The sequence below is a fragment of the Molothrus ater genome, chromosome 24, assembly GCF_012460135.2.
Source record: "Molothrus ater isolate BHLD 08-10-18 breed brown headed cowbird chromosome 24, BPBGC_Mater_1.1, whole genome shotgun sequence".
Lineage (NCBI taxonomy): Eukaryota > Metazoa > Chordata > Aves > Passeriformes > Icteridae > Molothrus > Molothrus ater.
In genome coordinates, this window is record NC_050501.2 from 5,835,735 (window position 1) to 5,854,131 (window position 18,397).

The 18,397-nt window shown below is 48.0% G+C and overlaps 1 protein-coding gene and 3 non-coding genes across 4 annotated transcripts; all 4 read right to left on the reverse strand.

Annotated features, from left to right (window-relative positions):
- Positions 1-682: 682 nt before the first annotated feature.
- Positions 683-14,992, reverse strand: PABPC4 (poly(A) binding protein cytoplasmic 4). Its single transcript, XM_036397014.1, has 16 exons — positions 14,918-14,992; positions 14,093-14,648; positions 8,523-8,716; positions 7,616-7,731; positions 7,012-7,151; positions 6,739-6,833; positions 6,007-6,144; positions 5,325-5,420; positions 4,593-4,865; positions 4,268-4,355; positions 3,478-3,594; positions 2,863-2,990; positions 2,196-2,289; positions 1,972-2,102; positions 1,795-1,894; positions 683-1,047 (listed from the first exon to the last, which is right to left on the reverse strand). Exons 2-15 carry the CDS (start codon positions 14,283-14,285, stop codon positions 1,808-1,810), a joined length of 1,890 nt encoding a protein of 629 aa, XP_036252907.1. The 5' UTR covers positions 14,286-14,648; positions 14,918-14,992; the 3' UTR covers positions 683-1,047; positions 1,795-1,807.
- Positions 3,246-3,378, reverse strand: LOC118695634 (small nucleolar RNA SNORA55). Its single transcript, XR_004981552.1, has one exon. It is a non-coding gene; the product is annotated as a small nucleolar RNA SNORA55 (small nucleolar RNA).
- On the reverse strand, positions 4,953-5,080 carry LOC118695642 (small nucleolar RNA SNORA55). The gene has a single exon (XR_004981560.1). It is a non-coding gene; the product is annotated as a small nucleolar RNA SNORA55 (small nucleolar RNA).
- Positions 5,575-5,710, reverse strand: LOC118695635 (small nucleolar RNA SNORA55). The gene has a single exon (XR_004981553.1). It is a non-coding gene; the product is annotated as a small nucleolar RNA SNORA55 (small nucleolar RNA).
- Positions 14,993-18,397: the final 3,405 nt, after the last annotated feature.

The following is an 18,397-nucleotide window of genomic DNA, read 5'->3' on the forward strand; positions in this document are numbered from 1 at the left end:
ATGTCCATAACTCTTTGTTTCTATTGTCTCATATTGTCATAATTCAAATTGTCCAAATTTTTTATTACTCTGATTATATTGCTATTTTTATAACCATTTTATTACTGTTAAAAACTTTTAAATTTTTAAAAACAAGTGATTGGTGTTTTTCCCAGCTGCACTCTCCTTCCACCCCATCCCAGGCTTTCCCAAAGCCTCCGAGCCCTTCAGCTCCAGCCTGAGTGAGGTGGTGGAGCTTTGACTGCGGAGGATTTCTCCCAGCTCAGTGCATGCTCTGTGTTTGTCTGAATAATGCTTTTTATCCAAAAGGCTCACCCAAAATAAGTTTGTAAAGGATTTGTCGATGCCCAGTGGTAAAACTCGGCCAGCTTTGGAGTATAAAATAGCAGCAGGACCACTAAAAATGCAGCTGAAAATGCAGAATTGTAAACAAGGAACAGCACACGACAAAACCAGGCCAAACCCTTCACTTGAAAACACCTCCCCAGCTCTTCTCAGATCACTGTTTACAGCCATCACCCCTTGAGACACAGCCCCAGGCATGATTTTAAATACTCATTATCCAAAATGAGCAAGCAGAGTAAGTCAAATCCCTGCTTAATGTGTTCACCCCCCAGTAAGTGCCCATCAGTTCAATTTCACAAAACCACACCACATTTATTTATCCAACAGAGAGAAACGATGACAAACACAGTGCAAGTTTATTCCTTTATTGATAAATGTTTCCCAAACTTTCCAAACTGGATTGTTCAATTAAACACAAACTCACAAAAATACTTCCAGCCTAAAATCCTCAACGTCCTCTTTAGAAGACACAAGGGGCAGCTCTGTTCTGGCAAAGGAAAAGCTTGCAAACCCCCCAGATTCTGGTTTTGGAAACCTCAAGCTTCAGAGTTGGCTTTTTAAATAAGATCTTTTAAGATTAATTTACAAAATGCAATATAACTATGTGATACAATGCATGGCCTTGAGATCTGCAGGGCAGTGAAGGATCTTCAAACATCTTGAGCTGATGTCTAGGAAGGGGCTATTTGGCTTCTTTGTATCCTAGAGGGGAAAAAGGGAGAGAGGTTATTCACAGCATCCCTGCTCCAGGCTAGGGAATATTCCAGCATTGCAAGGAATAAGGATTCCAATATAATTGGGAAGCTACAGAGAAGCTGCTCGTGGTGGTCAGATGATCAGAAATTGTTATTATCCACAAGAAACTCAAATTCTTTTGCCAGACCACTCAGTGAAAATAAGAATTCTTCACCAGCTTGAGTTGTGACATCTGATCATAAACAGCAGCAGAAAAAGTCCTGGAGATGGCAATTCCAGACAACGCACAGAAAAATGGATCATGAGAACACAAGAGGCAAAATCCTTATTCATAAACTAAACAAGAGCCAACCCCAAACACAGGTGACACCACTTGTGTGACAGACCTATCCAGTGAAACATTTCCAGCATTTATTATATCCTGAAGGCAGGTGGTTTCCAGGATAAGGAATGGGCACTAAGAGCCTGCCTAGCCTCAAAATGTGGCTATTTCCCACATTAGCAGTTCCACAACACCTCAGGGACTTCAATACCTTTAGATCCCTTAAATAAGCATCAGAATGAACACTTCTTAACTTCTACACAAGTATTCTGCTGCTGGGAGAAACTACATCAGGAGCTTTTTGTTGTTGAAGAGTGGACTGCAATCAGGTGAGTGCTGGTCACAGACCCACGTGAATTGTTCACTACCAACTGTGTTTTATTTACTGATTCTGGAAGCTTTTCACTGAAGCTGAGGACTGAGACACTCACCAGTCATCCTGGTTCAAGAGGTAGCAGCAACCACACCCACTTTTTGGGCAGCTTCTTTCTTGGCTTGGTGAGCCTGCAGCACTGCCACAGCCTCCTCCACCTGGGGACACAAACCCAGTGAGATTTTCTCCCTGCTCAGAGGCCCTTTCTAGACACAAAAGGGACCCAGCAGCTCACCTTGGAGCGGAGGGACTCTGGAGATTCCAGCATGTGCAGCAGCTCTGAGTTGTCAATCTCTAGCAGCATTCCTGTGATCTTCCCAGCCAGGCTGGGGTGCATAGCTTGGATCAGAGGGAACAAACGTTCTCCTGAGGGAGAAAAAGGAGTTCAGGTGGATGAGTGTGGATCTTTGAAACCTCGAGGGATGAAAAATGATGGGTGAGCAGTGGGGTTTTACTCACCCAGCATCTGTTTCTGCTCCTGGGGAGGGGCAGCAGCCAGCATGGAGGCTGTCAGTGGCTCCTGGCCCTGCACATGCACTGCAGGCTGAGGTGCCTGAAAAGGGAAGATGAGGGCTTTGAAATAAGGATGAGGCTGATTGCTTCGTATTTAGACAATTCTAAGATGCTCACTGCTAAAACACAATCTCTGTCAAGCCTACAGAACACCTCAGCTTCAGAAAAGGGCAGGTAAGGTGCCCTTGGTTCACAAACACTCCCTGCAAGTCTTGAGCTCAAAACTCAGGAATGCCGCACAGGAACACCATAAATATCTTGCAAAAAACTGGATCAAACATCATGAGATGTTGAGAAAGCCAGGTGTAGATGGTGCTCTTTCTTTAATGATACCCCAGTGAGAACTTGGCAAAGAGGAGAGAGACTTAAATGGTTTCAGAACAGGAACAAAGAACCAAGGAAAAAAAAATCCTTACACCAGTCTGGCTACAAAAGGGCTCGTGAGCACGAGACAGATAAACCAAGCAGGGTGCCCCTGGCAAAGGCACAACTGCCAGGTTTTTAAATTCCAAATTAGGATTGTCTGGGTCATAAAAGGAGCTTGAAGTCTCTATAAAAGTACTCCAGTTGCATGTGAAACTGCAGGGACTGCCCAGCCCAGCCCTGGTGGTACCTGCAGAGGTTGGACACCTGGGTGCGGGCTGCGGACACTTGAGGCATATTTGTAAGGAGGGACAGCCCTGGGAGCAGGGGCAGCTACAGGAGGACGGGGAGCCAAATTCTGTGCTGCTGTGCCAACACCTGCAAAGGAAGGAGAACATTGTGACAAACACCTGCAGCAGCATGCTAACAAGGTGGAATGCCTGGTTTTAATTCAAATTATGCCCTGCATGGTGATACTTCTTTAGAAAGTGTAGCTGGCTACTTCAAGAAAGGGATGTTCTTCTGCCTAGAACCGATCCATAGATTCCACACCTTTTATTTACCAGCAGGGAAAAAATGAATTTGGGTGCTCTCCTCTGAAAGCAAAACCCCTAAGTCGCAGAGATTTTTGGGTGGTGTTGCAGGGGTGTAGAGATAAGTCCCAAACCAGTGGAGAAGAACCCATCTGGATTTCCACTGCTGTGCTGTAGCACCGAGTGCCCCCAGACCCGCACCGCGCAGCGAGGAACAGGAAAGCAGCAGGTGCTGCCTCTAACAACCATCTTTGGGACAAGAAACCAAGTCTCCACAGCACCCTCCTCCCTCCCAGAGAAGGGCAAAAGCCCAGGAAGAGACCCCATCTTACCAACTCTCTGGGCAGCAGCGGGGAGGCCACGGGAGGCCGGGGCGTTGGCGGGGGCCAGGTGGCGCAGGGCGGGCCGGGGCCCTGACTGGCGCATGGCGTTGGGCATTCCCTGGAAACCTAAAGGATGGAAAGAGGGGGAATCCTCACAAGAGAACCAGCTGGCAAGGCAGGACAGTTAGCTACAGGGGTGTGCTACAGGTGGTGCACTGTAGCCATGGTATTTTCTGAAAAATCCTTTCCTTAGGATCTTTTCCTCCTGAGAAGCTGAGAGGCCTCAGGAACAAAATGTAAACAATTATTATCTGCTGCTGTGGAATGCAACAGGTGCATCTGGGATTGGGCTCATGTGGTTGTTTTTAATTAATGGCCAATCACAGTCCAGCTGTCTCGGACTGTCTGGTCAGTCACAAGATTTTATTATCATTTCATTCCATTCCTTTCCTTTCCTTGCTAGCCTGATCAAATCCTTTTCTTCTATTCTTTAGTGTAGTTTTAATATATAATTTTATTTTAATATATATCATAAAATAATAAATCAGCCTTCTGAAACATGGACTCAAGATTCTCCTCTCTTCCCTCATCCTGGGACCCCTGTGAACACCACACCACAGTGCACAGGGAGCATCAGAGAATCACAGAATATGCTGAGTTGGATGGGACACACAAGGATCAGAGTCCAGCTCCTGGCCCTGCACAGGACCATTCCCACAAAGGAAAGCATCAATTGTTCCTGTTGGGAAGTACAGCTCCCAAAGGGTTCTACAACCAAAACAGCCTCTGGCACTCTCACCTTGAGGTCTCCCTCCTTGCTGCCATCGTGGGTTGGGTCTCATCTGTGTCATTTGGTTGGGTGCATAGTAAGTGGGTCTGCTCTGAGCCTGGAGGAAGATCAGATAAGCTCAGAGGCAACATCCAAGTGCATCACAAACATTTGTTTACAACGTGTTTTGGCAGCCGTTGCCAGGACTCAACACTCGGGTCGGGTTAAGAGAACAGGCAGCTGGCAAGTCCCAGAATTAACTCCACTGCTGCACCCCTCATTAGGACTCGTTGCTTCCAGGCATGAGAAGGGCTCAGTGAGATTAACACAGGTTAAAAACCCCACGGGAACTCACCTGGGGCACAGCAGGCATGAAATAGCCGCCAGCAGCGGGCTGGAACTGGTTGATGATGGTGTTGGCAGGCAAGGCCCTCATGCCAGCGATGCGCTGCATGTACTGGTTGGTGAGATGGGCCTTCCTCTCCTCCTTCCTCTGGGCCAGAGCCACGTAGAGGGGCTTGGAGCCCACGATGCGCCCGTTCATCTCTGTCACGGCTTTGGTGGCCTCCTCTGGAGAGGAAAAGCAGACAAAGCCAAAGCCTTTGCTCCGTCCATCTTCCAGCATCACCTGCAGTAAAGATCAATTGCTAATGGGGTAGCAGTACAACTGAGCTGAAGAATCTCTGGGTTTTTTTTAGATTTTAGGTAGTATATAACTTGTTGCAGAGGTGTAGAGACAGGTTCTCATGAAGAGCCACCTGTCTGGATTTGCTCTGCGTTGCTGTCAGCACCATGTGTCCCCAGGCCCACACTGCACAGTAAGGAATGGGAAAGATTTGGTGCAGTCCTAAATGCACAGAGGAAAGTGTCATTTCATGCTTACCACCTCAAGCAAGCATGGTTGCCACTTCCTTCCTCCCCTTTTAGTAAGGGAATGAAGTTTTTAGTAAAATCCTACTATTTACTAGCCAAGGTGTTTTCAGAATCACAATAGCCACAGGTTAAGAACAGCCCTTTAATCCCATGGCAGACAAAAATTCCTTCTTCAGGCTTTAAAATCCAAATGACCCCCAAAATCCCACAGTACCTTGGCACTCGTTATTGACCCAAAAGGTGAGAACTCCTTCCTCAGTTTTTCATCATCTATAGTGTCATCTAGGTTTTTAATGTACAGGTTAACACCCTGGAAAGGGAAAGAACAGCATGACATTCACAACATTAAAAAAAAAAATTCTTAAGCACATCAACTGTTATCCATCTGCCAGAGCTGTAATTTATCTGAAAACTCTTAATTTAGCATCATGTTCCCTTCCACACCACCCAAAGCTGAAGGTGATAAATGTTGCAAAGGCGTAGAGACAAGTCCCACTGTGGTGAAAGGGAACTTGTCTGGATTTCCTCTGCCTTCCTGTGGCATCATGAGATGTCCCCAGCCCAGCAGTGCACCTCAGGGAGTGGGGGAGTTTCAGATGCCACCCCTGACACGACCCAGTTCTGCCACAAATTACAGAGAGCAGTGCAGAGTTGTGCTGTCTCTTCCCATCCCTCCAGGGATCTCCATTTGAAAGTCAAGGAGACTTCATGCCTGTTGTCCTCCTAAACATTTTCAGTACCAAAACTAAGCCCTGATGCCCCCTCTGCCACCAAATGCCACAGAGACACCTCTGTGTTTTAAGCCAGGATGTCTCACAGGACAATAACTGCTCTGGGAACTCCTTCAACAGATCAGAAAAATAGTGCTTAAATTGAGAAAAATAAACATTATTCACCTGGTACCGGCTGAGCCTCTCCTGTTTTAGCTGTTCAAACCTTCTTTTCAGCTCTGCCTGGCGCTCAGCCTTCTTCTGTGCTCTGCCCACAAAGAGCATTTTCCCATTGATGTCCTTCCCATTCATTTCTTCCACTGCCTGCACAGAGGGTTCAAGAGGAAACTCTCAGCTGCTGCAGCAGGACAGCCCCTGATCCTGTCAGAGCAGGACTGCCCAGGGCTGACACGGAGTCCCTGCCTGTCAGTCAATAAATCAGAGTTTGCCTGTTACCTTTGCACTTTTCCTGTTAACAACAGGCTCATTAAAGACAAGCTGAAGTTACCACACAGATCGAGCTGACACGCCACGGAGTGCTGAACTAACTTGGAAATTCACCCTCTCTCTTTCTTGTAATTAAAACTACACTTTAACGAGCATTCTGCTTAGAAAAGACCATTTTTGAGCAATGTTCTCACTCTAGGTGCCCTCCTCCTCCTCCTCCAGCCCTGCACTGTAGTATTTCTTCAGCAATTAACATTCTTGATTATACCACTGTGTGGATCTAGGAAACTGGAGGGATGCCAAGCTACCCTTGAATGTCAAGCTATTAAGGTGCAAAAGGTTTCCAAGTTCCCACATCTAGAAGAGGTCATGCCCAAGGCAGAATTTCCTTCCATTTCAGAAACAGGCTCCCAAGATAAACCAAGTTTTTCTTCTCTGAAGTTATCTAAGCAACATAAAAACTGGTCATACCTTGTTGGCCTCTTCATGCTTTTCAAAGCTTACAAAGCCAAAGCCTTTGGATTTTCCAGTGGGGTCTGTCATCACTTTAACACTCAGAGTTTTACCTGTTACCAAGGGACAGGGTTAGTAAAATATCAAAAGCATTTCAAGATTATTAAATTCCATGTAATATCTCCTCATGTCCTCAGCCTTCAAGTGACCCAGGTAGCAACTACACAGCAGCACTCAATCTACCACATTTCATGAAATTCACAGCCTTAATAAAAGTATTTCTGTATTTACCATATTTGCCAAAGAGCTCCTTTAGTCTTTCATCATCCATGTCATCCCCAAAGTTTTTAATATAGACATTGGTGAATTCCTTTGCCTTGGCTCCCAGCTCAGCCTCCCTCTCTTTACGAGACTTGAATCTCCCAACAAATCTGTAAGATAAAAAAAAAAAAAAGAAAATCCCAATAAACAGATTGGTTCCAAGAGCAAAAAAATAATGTGTGACTTGCGGCGAGGCAAAAAAAAATGAGTGTGCAGTAGGAGCTGGGAATGGGGACAAGAAAGGGTGACAGCAGAGGACAACAAACAGGCCACAGACCAACCAGAAAAATCACCTGTGCTGTGGCTGGCCAAGGAGTCCCAGTGGCCCTAGACAGAACCCACCCCAGCCCGCTCGCAGAGAGGTGGCAAATCAAGGCTGGGTCAGGGAAACCCAGCAGTCCTGGAATGGAGGGGTAGCAGGCCATGGCTTGGGCAGGGTCACTCACCAGCCCTGGAGTGGAGAGGCAGCAGGCCAAGGCTTGGGCCAGGAGAACCAGTGCCTTGTGTGTCCCTGTTAATACCGAGATGCATCCCGGAGCATGTGAGCGCTGCTGCTGCCGCCTGTGACACTCACACTTTGCGGTCGTTGAGCAGCATGCCGTTCATCTTCTCGATGGCCCTATCTGCAGCATCCTGCGTCTCAAAGTGCACAAAGGCGTAGCCCTTAGAGCCATTCTCATCACACACCACCTGCAGGAGAGGGAGCAAAGGCAGCTGTCAGCGTCCCTCCTCTGCCACAGGGTGAAAATGTGTCACTGCCAAGGGGCAGCACCGGGCAGATCCCCACTGTCACAGACACATTTTATGAAAAATCCTTTCCTTAGGATCTTTTTCTCTCAGGAACAAGATGTAACCAATGGTTATCTGCTGCTGTGGAATGCAACAGGTGCATCTGGGATTGGGCTCATGTGGTTGTTTCTAATGAACGGCCAATCACAGTCAGCTGGCTCAGACTCTGTCCGAGACACAAGCTCAGACTCTCTGTCCAACACACAAGCTTTTATCATCATTCCATTCTTTTTCTATTCTTAGCCAGCCTTCTGATGAAATCCTGTCTCTCCTATCTTCTATTCTTTTAGTATAGTTTTAATATAATATATATCATAAAGTAATAAATCAAGCCTTCTGAAGCATGGAGTCAGATCCTCGTCTCTTCCCTCATCCTCAGACCCCACTGAACACCATCACACCTGACAAGGGTCAGCTCCTGACAAGGGTCAGATTCCTGCACTTCATGACCAAATCTGATGTAATTTCAGCTTTTGGTCAACCCTGCCTTTCAGAGATTCTGTTTTAACACCAAGGTTTGATCTCTGTAGGCACGGTTCATTTAAAGAGTTGGACTTGATGAGCTTTGTGTGTCCCAGCTCAGAATATTCTGTAATTCTGCTCCTTACACTCGTGTCCCTTTCACCACCCACACTCAAATCTCTGATCATGTCCCCACCCTAAAAGAACTGGACAATGTAACCACACCTCACCTTGCAGGACAAAATGTTTCCAAACGCTGAGAATGTGTCGTAAAGTGCCTTGTTATCAATGGATTTGTCCAGGTTCTTGATGAAGACATTCCCAACTCCTGACTTCCTCAGGGAAGGGTCTCTCTGGGACCACATGATGCGAATGGGCTTCCCTTTGATCACATCAAAATTCATGGTATCGAGAGCTCGCTCAGCTGCAAGAGAAACCAAGAACAGATTTTCTGCGGTTGGTTAGAAAATGAAGGTTTCCAGTGGGTGGGTGATTCTTTTCTTTGAATTTTACTCAGCTCATCTGGGTTATTATCAGAGGTGATCAATGACTTTTAACTCAATGTTTCAAGGGAAGTCTTTGCAGCACAGTCACTAAAGGTTTCATAGACTTTAAATTTATATTATACCAATATATTCACCACCACAGCAAAACTGATATCAAAATGCCTGGTTTATTAGTCATATTCTGAAATATTATAAAGGTAAATTACTCCACTCAAAGAAGGAAAGAAAAATCAGGAAATTGGTAAAAAAAAAAAGAAGTAAAAGGAGTGACTCTGTAGCTGTTTTGCTTTTCATGAAGCTCACATCTCCCCATCCTCATTTCTATTCAGAGAGAAGGATCATCTCCCTGTCAGGTCAGGGAAATGTGCACAAACACATGGCTGGCTGTGAGGACATGAGTCAGCCTCTACATAACTTATGTGGCCAAAAAATGATTCCCAAGTCGCTCAAGCTAAAGATGACAAGAGAGTTGAGAAAATTCTGGGGGGGAAAAAGGTCTGTACACCCCATCTGATTAACAGGGAAGTGTTTATCTGAGCTCTCAAACACCAGCACTGTCATTCTAACCTGCACTGAAACCCCCCTCCACGAGGCTATTTCTGCTGCCTACTGGTGTATTAAAAGGATCATTACATACACACATCAGGATCTTGTTCATAAAATTGAGATGCTTGCACTGTTCTGTGCCAGGAAACACTCCCAGCATGGAGCGAGCAGAGAAGAAAGAAAGAGTCTTAATTCCCAGCATGGAGCAGGGAAAGAGATGGAAAGACATGCATTAAAATCAAGGAAAACTAACAGGGCAGAACCCAAGTTTTCCAAATTTGTTTGGCTCAGTTCTCCCAGGCCACCTTCACCCTGTGGTATTTGCTGATTAGATTTCAGGAGCAGGAAATTCAAGGAAAAAGCCAATCTGAACACCTTGCACGTGACTTGGCTCGTGCAGCCTGGTTAACTACTCAGCATGTCCCAAAAGTACCTCCAGGAATTCCAATGGAACGCTGCCCACCAAAGCCTGCACTCCCCACCCCCAATGCCAGCCCCCACTACTGCATGGAGGTTGCTCAGAATTTTTCATGTGCTTTGAAATGTGTTTTTTGCTCTTGCTGCTTCTTAACTTGAAGTGAGACCATCACTGTTCTCCCCACACACAAATCCAGTTGGAAACAAGCTCTGCTTGGAAAAAAAAAAATAATTTAAGGACTCCAACAGCTCTGCTTAGACCAAGGTGTTAAATGCAATTAACTGCCAGGCTAAAACGACTCCTCAGCTGCTGCTCCAAGCCCATGCAAGCCAGGCTCTTCCTGCAGTCCTTTCGTGGTGTAGGCAGCTCAGCAGGAGAGCCGGTGCAGCTCGTCAAATTTGGCAGTGTTTATTTATAGCAGGCAGAGGTCCTGCAGAAGCATGTGCTGGCAAGGGCACCACTGGGTGGATAATGCCATTTGCAGCAGGAACAGGCTGCTGCTGCTGGAAGGCGACAGCAGATCAGGCAGTGGCTGTGGGCAGGAGGAGTGCGATGGCTCCACAGCCAGCACCCAACTCCAGAGGTGTTAGGAAGTTCCTCCCGGTTCTCCCCGAGCAGATACTATTGCACTGCTCTTTCAACAGGTCGCTACTGTTCCACTCTATTATTACACCCAGGCACTTGTGGTGAGCTGTGAAAGCCCTACAAGGATTCCCCCAGGGATCTGTGCCACACCCACAGGTGGAGGCGCAACCCCTCTACACCGGGACCTCAGAAAACCTGCGAAGGATCTGCAAGAGCTCTGTGAATGACTCACACCAAGCACATCTGATTCATTTCCTTCATCTGAGCAAACACCTTCTCGTTTTCTTCTATTTAAGCCACAAAGCTTCAGCCATTTCAGTTCCTGTATCTGTTTCTCTCCCACTGGTTCCTGTCATCCTTCCAGCAGACTCAACTGCGGCTCATACAGAACATAAAACACTCACAGCCCCTTTCAGGCTTGATTTTCATTCCCTTTCTGGACAGGGAGAGCACCTGAACGCTCAGTGCAGTTTGCCTCAGGCCTCAAGAGCAATAAACCTCATTAACCTCCCTTAGATGCAGAGTTAACAAAATGCTGGAATTAGTGGCTGTGGTTGAACAGCATGAAGATCAATAACCAACCTCACACGCCAAGATTCACCCAGGAGAAACTCCACACAAGGAGTTTCGTTCTCCCCAAACCTCCAGGCTCTCACTTAGGTCACTCAGCAAAAAAAGTCCTGACAAGGAAACCACCCAGAGCAAATTCAGCCACTTATTTTTTTTAAAAAGAGATGGTGCATATTCAAAAGAATTAAATTCCTCAATCACTGAGGTTACAACAAAATGCTGCTGCAATGAAACTTCTGGCAGTACCAACTCTTCCCTTTGAACTTCACAATTTGCTTTACACAGCTCCTCCTTTACACTGTCCTCAAGGAGGAGAACAAACAAGTTTATTTACCCTTTCCTACAGAAACACAGATCTATTTCCAGCCCTGGGATCCTCCTCAGCTTGGGAAACATTCTGTTTTCCCTACACTTTCAGAACACCTTATCTCTGCAGCCAAACTGAAGTTTCTCTGCTTCATTGCCCTGAGCTGATTTTTGTGACTGTCAATGTTTGGAATCCAATTCCATGGAACACATGAAAAGAGAAATTCAGCTTGTTTGTTGAGTTTGTTTTCTTTCCCTTCCGCACAGTCAAAAAGAATAAATATTAACAACCACTGCTGAGCCTGAACTAGCCAGAACTTTGAAGTGTTTCCTCACCCTGCCTATCACAGGATGACAGGCTCAGAATTCAGCATTCCCTGGTTACTACAGCGAGGAGCTGCAATCAAAACCAGCAGAGCTCATTTTCCCTAAAAATAACCTCTCTGCAGCAGACTGCTGCCAGTTAGACAATGCCTGTCCAGCATCACTCCAGCACCTAAAAAACTGTAAAAAATAACACAAGTTCTGGCCCAGTTTCTGGACACAGGAACCTGGAAGGGCAGAGCACGCTCAGGATGTGACAGTGAGCTCCTCATGGCCCTGAAATGGGGAAAAGTTCTGACTGCTTGATTTGCTCTGTGGACACAGGGGCAGAGTCCTGCTTTAGAACACACCAAAATAAAGTTTAAAACCATTGCTTTCTTCAGATTTACAAAGCCCTTCCACAAAAGGTGCCAGGGAAATGCAAACCATCACTTATCAACCTTTTTAACACCTACCAGTTCAGACATACCACGTGCCCACAAGAAGTCTGCAGAGCACAAAACCTCCTGATTACTGTAAGCACCTACTCTCAACCATAAATCCAATCAGATCCTACAGTGCTCCCCTCAGCTTCTCAGATTTAGTGGGATGAAGCCAAGTGCATTTCTGATTATGCATTCCTGGAAGAAAACACAGAATCCCTCATCCTCCTCAGGAAGCCTCATGCAGGCAAGTGCCACCTTGAAAACAGTCCAAATTTCTGCATTTTGCAACAAAAAAAAATTATATTCTTCATCGTCAAGTTTGTTTTGGAGAGACCACAGCCCTTTTCCAAACTATCTCTCTCCATGTCCTGCTGCATTACATGGAGGGCAGCAGCTGGGTTTTTTATTTATGCAGGGTAACACACACAGCAGTTTGACAGGAGAAATTCAAAAATTCACATCTCTTCACGAGGGCAGGAGGAGTTTGACCATTTCCCTGTCCCAATATTCACTCAATGATTAGGTTTAAACCACTTGACCTTCTAAGACCTAGCAGTAACAAGACACCACTTACTAGCTCCAAGTATCACTTCAAGCCCAGGAGCTTCCTAAAATGTCTGCTGCCTCCCCAGCAGCCCAGAATGGTGCAACCTCCCCCTAAATTCCTGCCTATTTATTACCATAAAAGATTACCTTGGAATATATTGGGAAGGCCCCAGTTGTACAAGGTGCAGAGTGCTTCTGCTAAAGCACATGGGACAAGCCACTGATCCCTTCTGAGATCACTCTTCTCAGCTTTGAGAGAACTTTAGCTACATTTCTGCAGCCCATCTCCCCAAAATTTATCTAATTCAAGCTGGAGTTCCTTCCTGGCTTTGTTTGTGCTGCTTGTCTTTATGTCTGTGATCCTGTAAAATGAGATCAGAGCCTAAAAGGAAGGCAGGTGAGCTGGGATAACTTTCAGGACATAAATGGACCAAGGTGGTTTTATACAGGCCCTCAGGTTCCTTCCTTCTCATTGAGAATCTTTAAAACACCAATATACTGCCAAAAAACAAAACAAAACAAAAAAGTAGCTTTTTTGTGCTATGAATGAGAAATTATGCAGTGGGGTGCAAGTCAGCTTTTAATCAGCATGACAAGGGAAAGGACCAAAAGAAAGTGCTCAGTCAGACCAGCCCAAGGAAATGGCATCGCAAGGAACTGCCCTGGGAGAGGATAGAAACTCTGCAAAAATGTAAAGCAAAGTTTACTTGTTGCTGAAATCTGGGCTGCTGTAAACTGATTCTGAACTCAAGGGAAAAGATCACTCTTATCTCTACTTGGATGCCTCTATCACACAGAGATGCTGCTAAATCCCAGCACGGAGCAATAAACTTGCAGCAGTCAGCAGGCAGAGCTCTGAAAACTGGGGCAGAAAACGCTGACCCATTTTCCTTCCAGAAAAGACGTGTTCCAAAATGACCTCTCCTGTCCCATCTTTCATGTGCTGCTTCAGCTCTGCAACACCTGCCTTTGAGAAGGAAACAAAGCGTGGAAAAAAGAGAGTCTGGCAAGAGCAAAGCAAATGTGGCTTCTGCACATGAGACAGTCTGGTTCTCTACACATTGAACAAAGTGTTTTATTTCACTTTAAAGCAATAACACCACTTCCCCAGCTGGGAGGCACATCCAGCTGCTCGAACAACAGGAGATATTAAATTTATTAAACTGGGAGTGTATGGAGCAGCCACAGATCAGTCACTTAACTGAGCACTCAGCCTACTCTGAACTTTCTCTGCTAGGACTGGCTGCACAAATCCCACAGAAACAGCCCCAAACTACCCCAGAATGAAGGGAAACACCACGGGGGTTATTTTCTCATGAGAGGAAAAACCACAAATCTCTGAAATTTACTATCAGTGCAAGAAACAGGCCTGTCTAAAATTAGAGATGCTAGTGAGAAGCGCATTTCGTAGACACCAAGCAGTAAAAAAAAATATTCCAGCTCCCATCACCAGAAAGAGACGACTCACCCTGTAACGCTGTGATGGGCAGCTACGTGAATTAGTGGGGAAAAACGAGTTAAAATAAGAAGGGGGAAAAAAAAAAGCCATGGATGTGGCTGCAATTGTCACTTACCATCTGCGGGCTGCTGGAAGTTGACGTAGGCGTAGCCCAGGGAGCGGCGGGTGATCATGTCCCTGCAGACCCGAATGGACAGCACGGGGCCAGCCGGGCTGAACTTCTCGTAGAGCATGGCCTCGGTGATATCGGGGTGCAGGTCCCCCACGTACAGCGAGGCCATGGGGTAACTGCTGGCGGCCGTGTTCATCTTCCCCTCGGCGCTCTCGACCACGGGGGTTTTTCACTTGGGGGGGGTCTCAAGTCAAGCTTCTTAGAAATATTAATTCTGGGGGGAACACTCAAAACTCTTAATTAAAGCCTAAGCTGCGGCCGGCAGAAGCTTGGGACAAGGGGGGCTGGCACCAGGACACGGAGCAGCCGAGAGGGTTGTGCAAGCTTGAAAAATCAGCAAAAACACCCCAAAGTTAAGCCTCCTGGAGAGGATAAGACGCCAAAATTCATCCGCCGGCTCCCGAGCGCTTTGAGGCAAAAACCTCCTAAAAACCCAACGTCCCTTTATCTTTCGCTTCGATTTAGCCCAGATTCTGCAGAGCGGCGGCCCGTTGATTTTCTGAGGAAATAAAAAACAAACAACTATATGAATAAATAAATAAAGCTCTAACACGCACTAATACAACTATTTCTCTTAAATCTGGCTCGGCTTGATAGCCCGAAGGTATTATAAATAAACCAGCGCGGCACGCGGCGGCCTGAGGGCGGGCGGGCGCTCCGGGCAGGGCGCGGCCGCCGCGCTCTCCCAGCGCGCTGCGCTCCCTACCCCGCGGCGCCCACCCCGGGGCGGGCTCGGCGGCGCCGGTCCCGGTCCCGACCCCGACTCACGCGGTGCGGCCGCGGCGGGCGGAGAGGCAGCGGTTTCGGGCGGCGAGCGGCCCTTTATAGGCGCCGCGGCGGCGCGAGTGGGCCGCGGTGCCGCCGGGAGGAGGCGGCCGGGCCCGGGCCGGAGCGCCCCGCGCCGCACGCAGCGCTCCCCAGCGGGCGGGAGGACCCGGCCGGCTCCCGCCATTTCGGGGGCGCCGCAGGAGAACGGGCCGCTTTGGGAATGATTAAAGTTAATTGTTTTGGAAATTGTGTCGCTTGCGTGATTAGATTTTGGGTAATAAAGGAAAGGAGATGCTGGAGGGGGGTACGGCAGAGGTCGCAAAGATGGTTTGGGGTCTGGAGCATCGCCCTCAGGAGGGGAGGCTGCAGGAGGTGGGCCTGGAGGAGGGAAGGCTGAGAGGGGATCCCATAAATCCATAAAATTCCACAGAGGAATGTGCCAGATTGTTCATTGTTCCCAACATGGAGCAATAGCCATAAGCTAAAACACAAGTTTCATCTCAACAGATTGAGGGATGAATCCCCTGTGGGCAGCTGGCAGAGATGGACCCACAGCAGCAAACCCCAGAAGAGTTTCTGGGGTTGTTTTCACTCCCACCCCACCCTATATGTGCAGATGCCTCACAGGACAGCTCAGTCCCACCATAAAACACAAAAAAGTCCAGGGAAGCCTCCTGGGGAGAGCAGGGCCATGGAGCAGAGGAATGCACCAGGAGAGCGAACAATTCCTCTGGGATTTTTCTTCTTGCTGCTCCAAGCTCTGGTTCTGGAGGTGTCAGTGGCAGTGGGATGAGGAGCGGTCGGAGCTGGAGCTGTTCCCACAACCTCCTCCTCCTCTTCAGAGCATCATTTTCCCCCAAATTAGCACGAGTTCCTGTGGCAGCCCTGGTGCTGTGCCAGCTCCCATCATGGGCTGCCCTATCCCAATGTTTCCCCATGGAAAGTGAGCTGTCAGTCCCCCTTCCCAGGGTGAGGCTTAAACAGCTCCCAGCAGAAAGCTGCTGGAAAGGGAGAGGGATTCACCCCCCTCTGCTGCTGTCCCGTGGCTTCACACTCACGAGATCAGCTCCGGGGAGATCCGTAATTATCTATTTCCAGCATCTTCAGCGGAGTGTGAGGACACAGCAGTGCAGGATTCAGTGATTCATCAGTGACCTTCAGGCTCTATGGCTGTCCTGTTAAGGGGGACTAAGATAATCTGTAGACACTGGTTAGCTGGGCATTGTGGCTTTTCAATTGTTAAATTGCCTTTAATTTGCTTTAAAAGCAGGATACAACGTTATCATAAATATGGGATATGATATCTTCCCCTTCAGTGGAATAATCTTCCACTACAGTGGAATAATCAAGAGCAGCAGAAAAAAGGTAAAAATAGCAAAGCAAATTGTAGTGATTTGTAATATTTTCTGTCTTGAAAAACACGAATGACACAAATCCTCCTCCTCCTGCTCTCATCATTCTCCCAGCAGCTGAGGGTGCTGCGAGGCCGCACTGGTGGGATCACACCTGCCACTGTTTTGTGCTCCGTCCTTCACAGCTGGCACCTCCTCTGCTGGGAAACCAGGGACATGACACAGGCATGTCGCTGTGCAAGTGTTCAGATCCTGCTTTGACAGCTAAAGTCAAAACACAGCCCAGCTCAAAGAGCGTGTTTCCACATAAAACGCCCTTTGGCTGCAGCAGCCGCTGTGGCTCTGATTTGAAACATATTCAGTGACATTTGTGCTCCCTCCCAGGGGACTCGGTGCAGACAGCCACAGTCCTGTGTCCTGCTCCATCCTTTTCACTCCCCACACGGACTGACAGGCTGGGGGTACAAAACTGCCCCAGGGACCCCCTGCTCTTGGTGCCCTCAGCACACGAGTGCAGCTGCTCCTGGTGACCTGAGATACCTGAGATCCTCCCAGCTGGCCCTCTCAGGACCTTCAGCAGCGCCTGGAGCAGAGGGGACATCTGTTAATGGCTTTATCTGGCCAATCCATGCCCATCGATGGTGCTGGTGGGTGACCCATCCATCATCCAGAGGCCTCCCAAGCTGCTGTGCCACCGTGTGTCTGAGCTGTGCCTCAGCCCTCGATGGTCACCCTGAAAGATCAGCCAATTCTCAGCACAGATGGCAGGTTTTCCACCAAATGCTGCCCCTGGTTTAGGGTTTCTCCTCCTCGGCTTTAGGGTTTCACCAGCAGATGGCAGGGCGGGATTGCTCCACGAGCAGGGAGGAGGGAGAACATTTCACCCGGGGCAGCCAGCGGCAGAGCTGAGATAAGCAATGTTTGTCATGCGGGGGAATTTGGGAGAGCAGGGCTGGCTCCTGCAGCACCTGCTGCACAGCAGATCTCCCACGGCCTGGGAGTGTCCCTGTCCCCTCCAAGCTCGTTCATCAGGACCCTGTTTTGTTCCATGTTGGGTGGGAGCCTTGTTTAACGCTGCTGTGCCACCGAGCTGCCCACGCCTTCCCACAGCCTTCTCCATCAGGATTTTTTTTTTTTGCCTGAAGAACAAGGATGAAGGGAGTGCACCAAGAGTTCGGGGATTTCCCCTGCAGGGTAGATCAAAAGCTGCCAGGATGTATTAGGGTTTAGGCTAAAGAAAACCCTGGGAAAAAAAAAAATAAAACGAAGCTGCAGTCCTGAGCTACTGCTCTGTAATCACCGTGTTGCTGTGGGGAGAAAACCCCACGGGCCTGAACCGATGCCCTTCCACCCACCCTGGCTCCCGTTTGATCCGCGGAGATCAGGAAGTGGGTTTGGTTGTTTTTCTTTTTTTTCCACTGTCTCTGTTTTGTTTTAGCCCTGTAGCCCGCGGGGCCGGTTTGTGTGGCTGCCTCCCACGGAGGGGAATTTGGTTTTGGTTCCTCTCTGGCCGAGGCCACAGCAGAGCACTGAGCTCCCACCGCCACCTCCAGCCGGGTCAGGGCAGCCCAGGCACCAGCGGGACGAGCCTTCATCAATAGCCCCATTATTGCTCTTGAAGTTTCTCCCCGCTCCCAGACGGATGCTGCATTACTCCATCACAGCTGCAGTTGCTCCCTTCCAGCAATTCCCCACACGGCACTTAAGGAAGGGATTTATGGGCGGTTTTGAAAGGCATTTTGCAGCGAGAAGGAGTTATGGGAAAGGAAGTTGAGTTCCCACCATTCCCCAGTAAAATTCTCCCCAGCATCTTTCACGAAGAGGGATCATTTACTGGTCTTTTCCTCAAAACAGAGACAGGCTCTCAGCTGTGGCTCTTTGTTTAGTCCAAAGCATTTCCCCACAGTGAGATGCCACAGGGGTTATTCTGGTCCTGGCTGCAAAGGGTCAGGAGACCAGGGCGAGCCCTCAGTCTGGCTGCAAGGCTCTGCCAGACACCATCTCTTCCCTGACACTTTTCTAGACATTAAATGAAATTATTTCTTCTACTGCCAATCTCAGGGCAAAGCCTTGGTGAATACCCGTCTGATTTTGACTCGTTTGCCAAAGTAAAAAGTCTTGGGGCCAG

Excerpts from the sequence above, each read along its gene's own strand:
- PABPC4 (XM_036397014.1), bottom strand. The coding sequence starts at position 14,285 with ATGAACACGGCCGCCAGCAGTTACCCCATGGCCTCGCTGTACGTGGGG. Across the intron at positions 6,145-6,738 it reads AGCATGAAGAGGCCAACAAG|GCAGTGGAAGAAATGAATGG; the intron begins GTATGACCAGTT and ends CCCTCTGTGCAG. Across the intron at positions 2,103-2,195 it reads GGAGCAGAAACAGATGCTGG|GAGAACGTTTGTTCCCTCTG; the intron begins GTGAGTAAAACC and ends TTTCTCCCTCAG.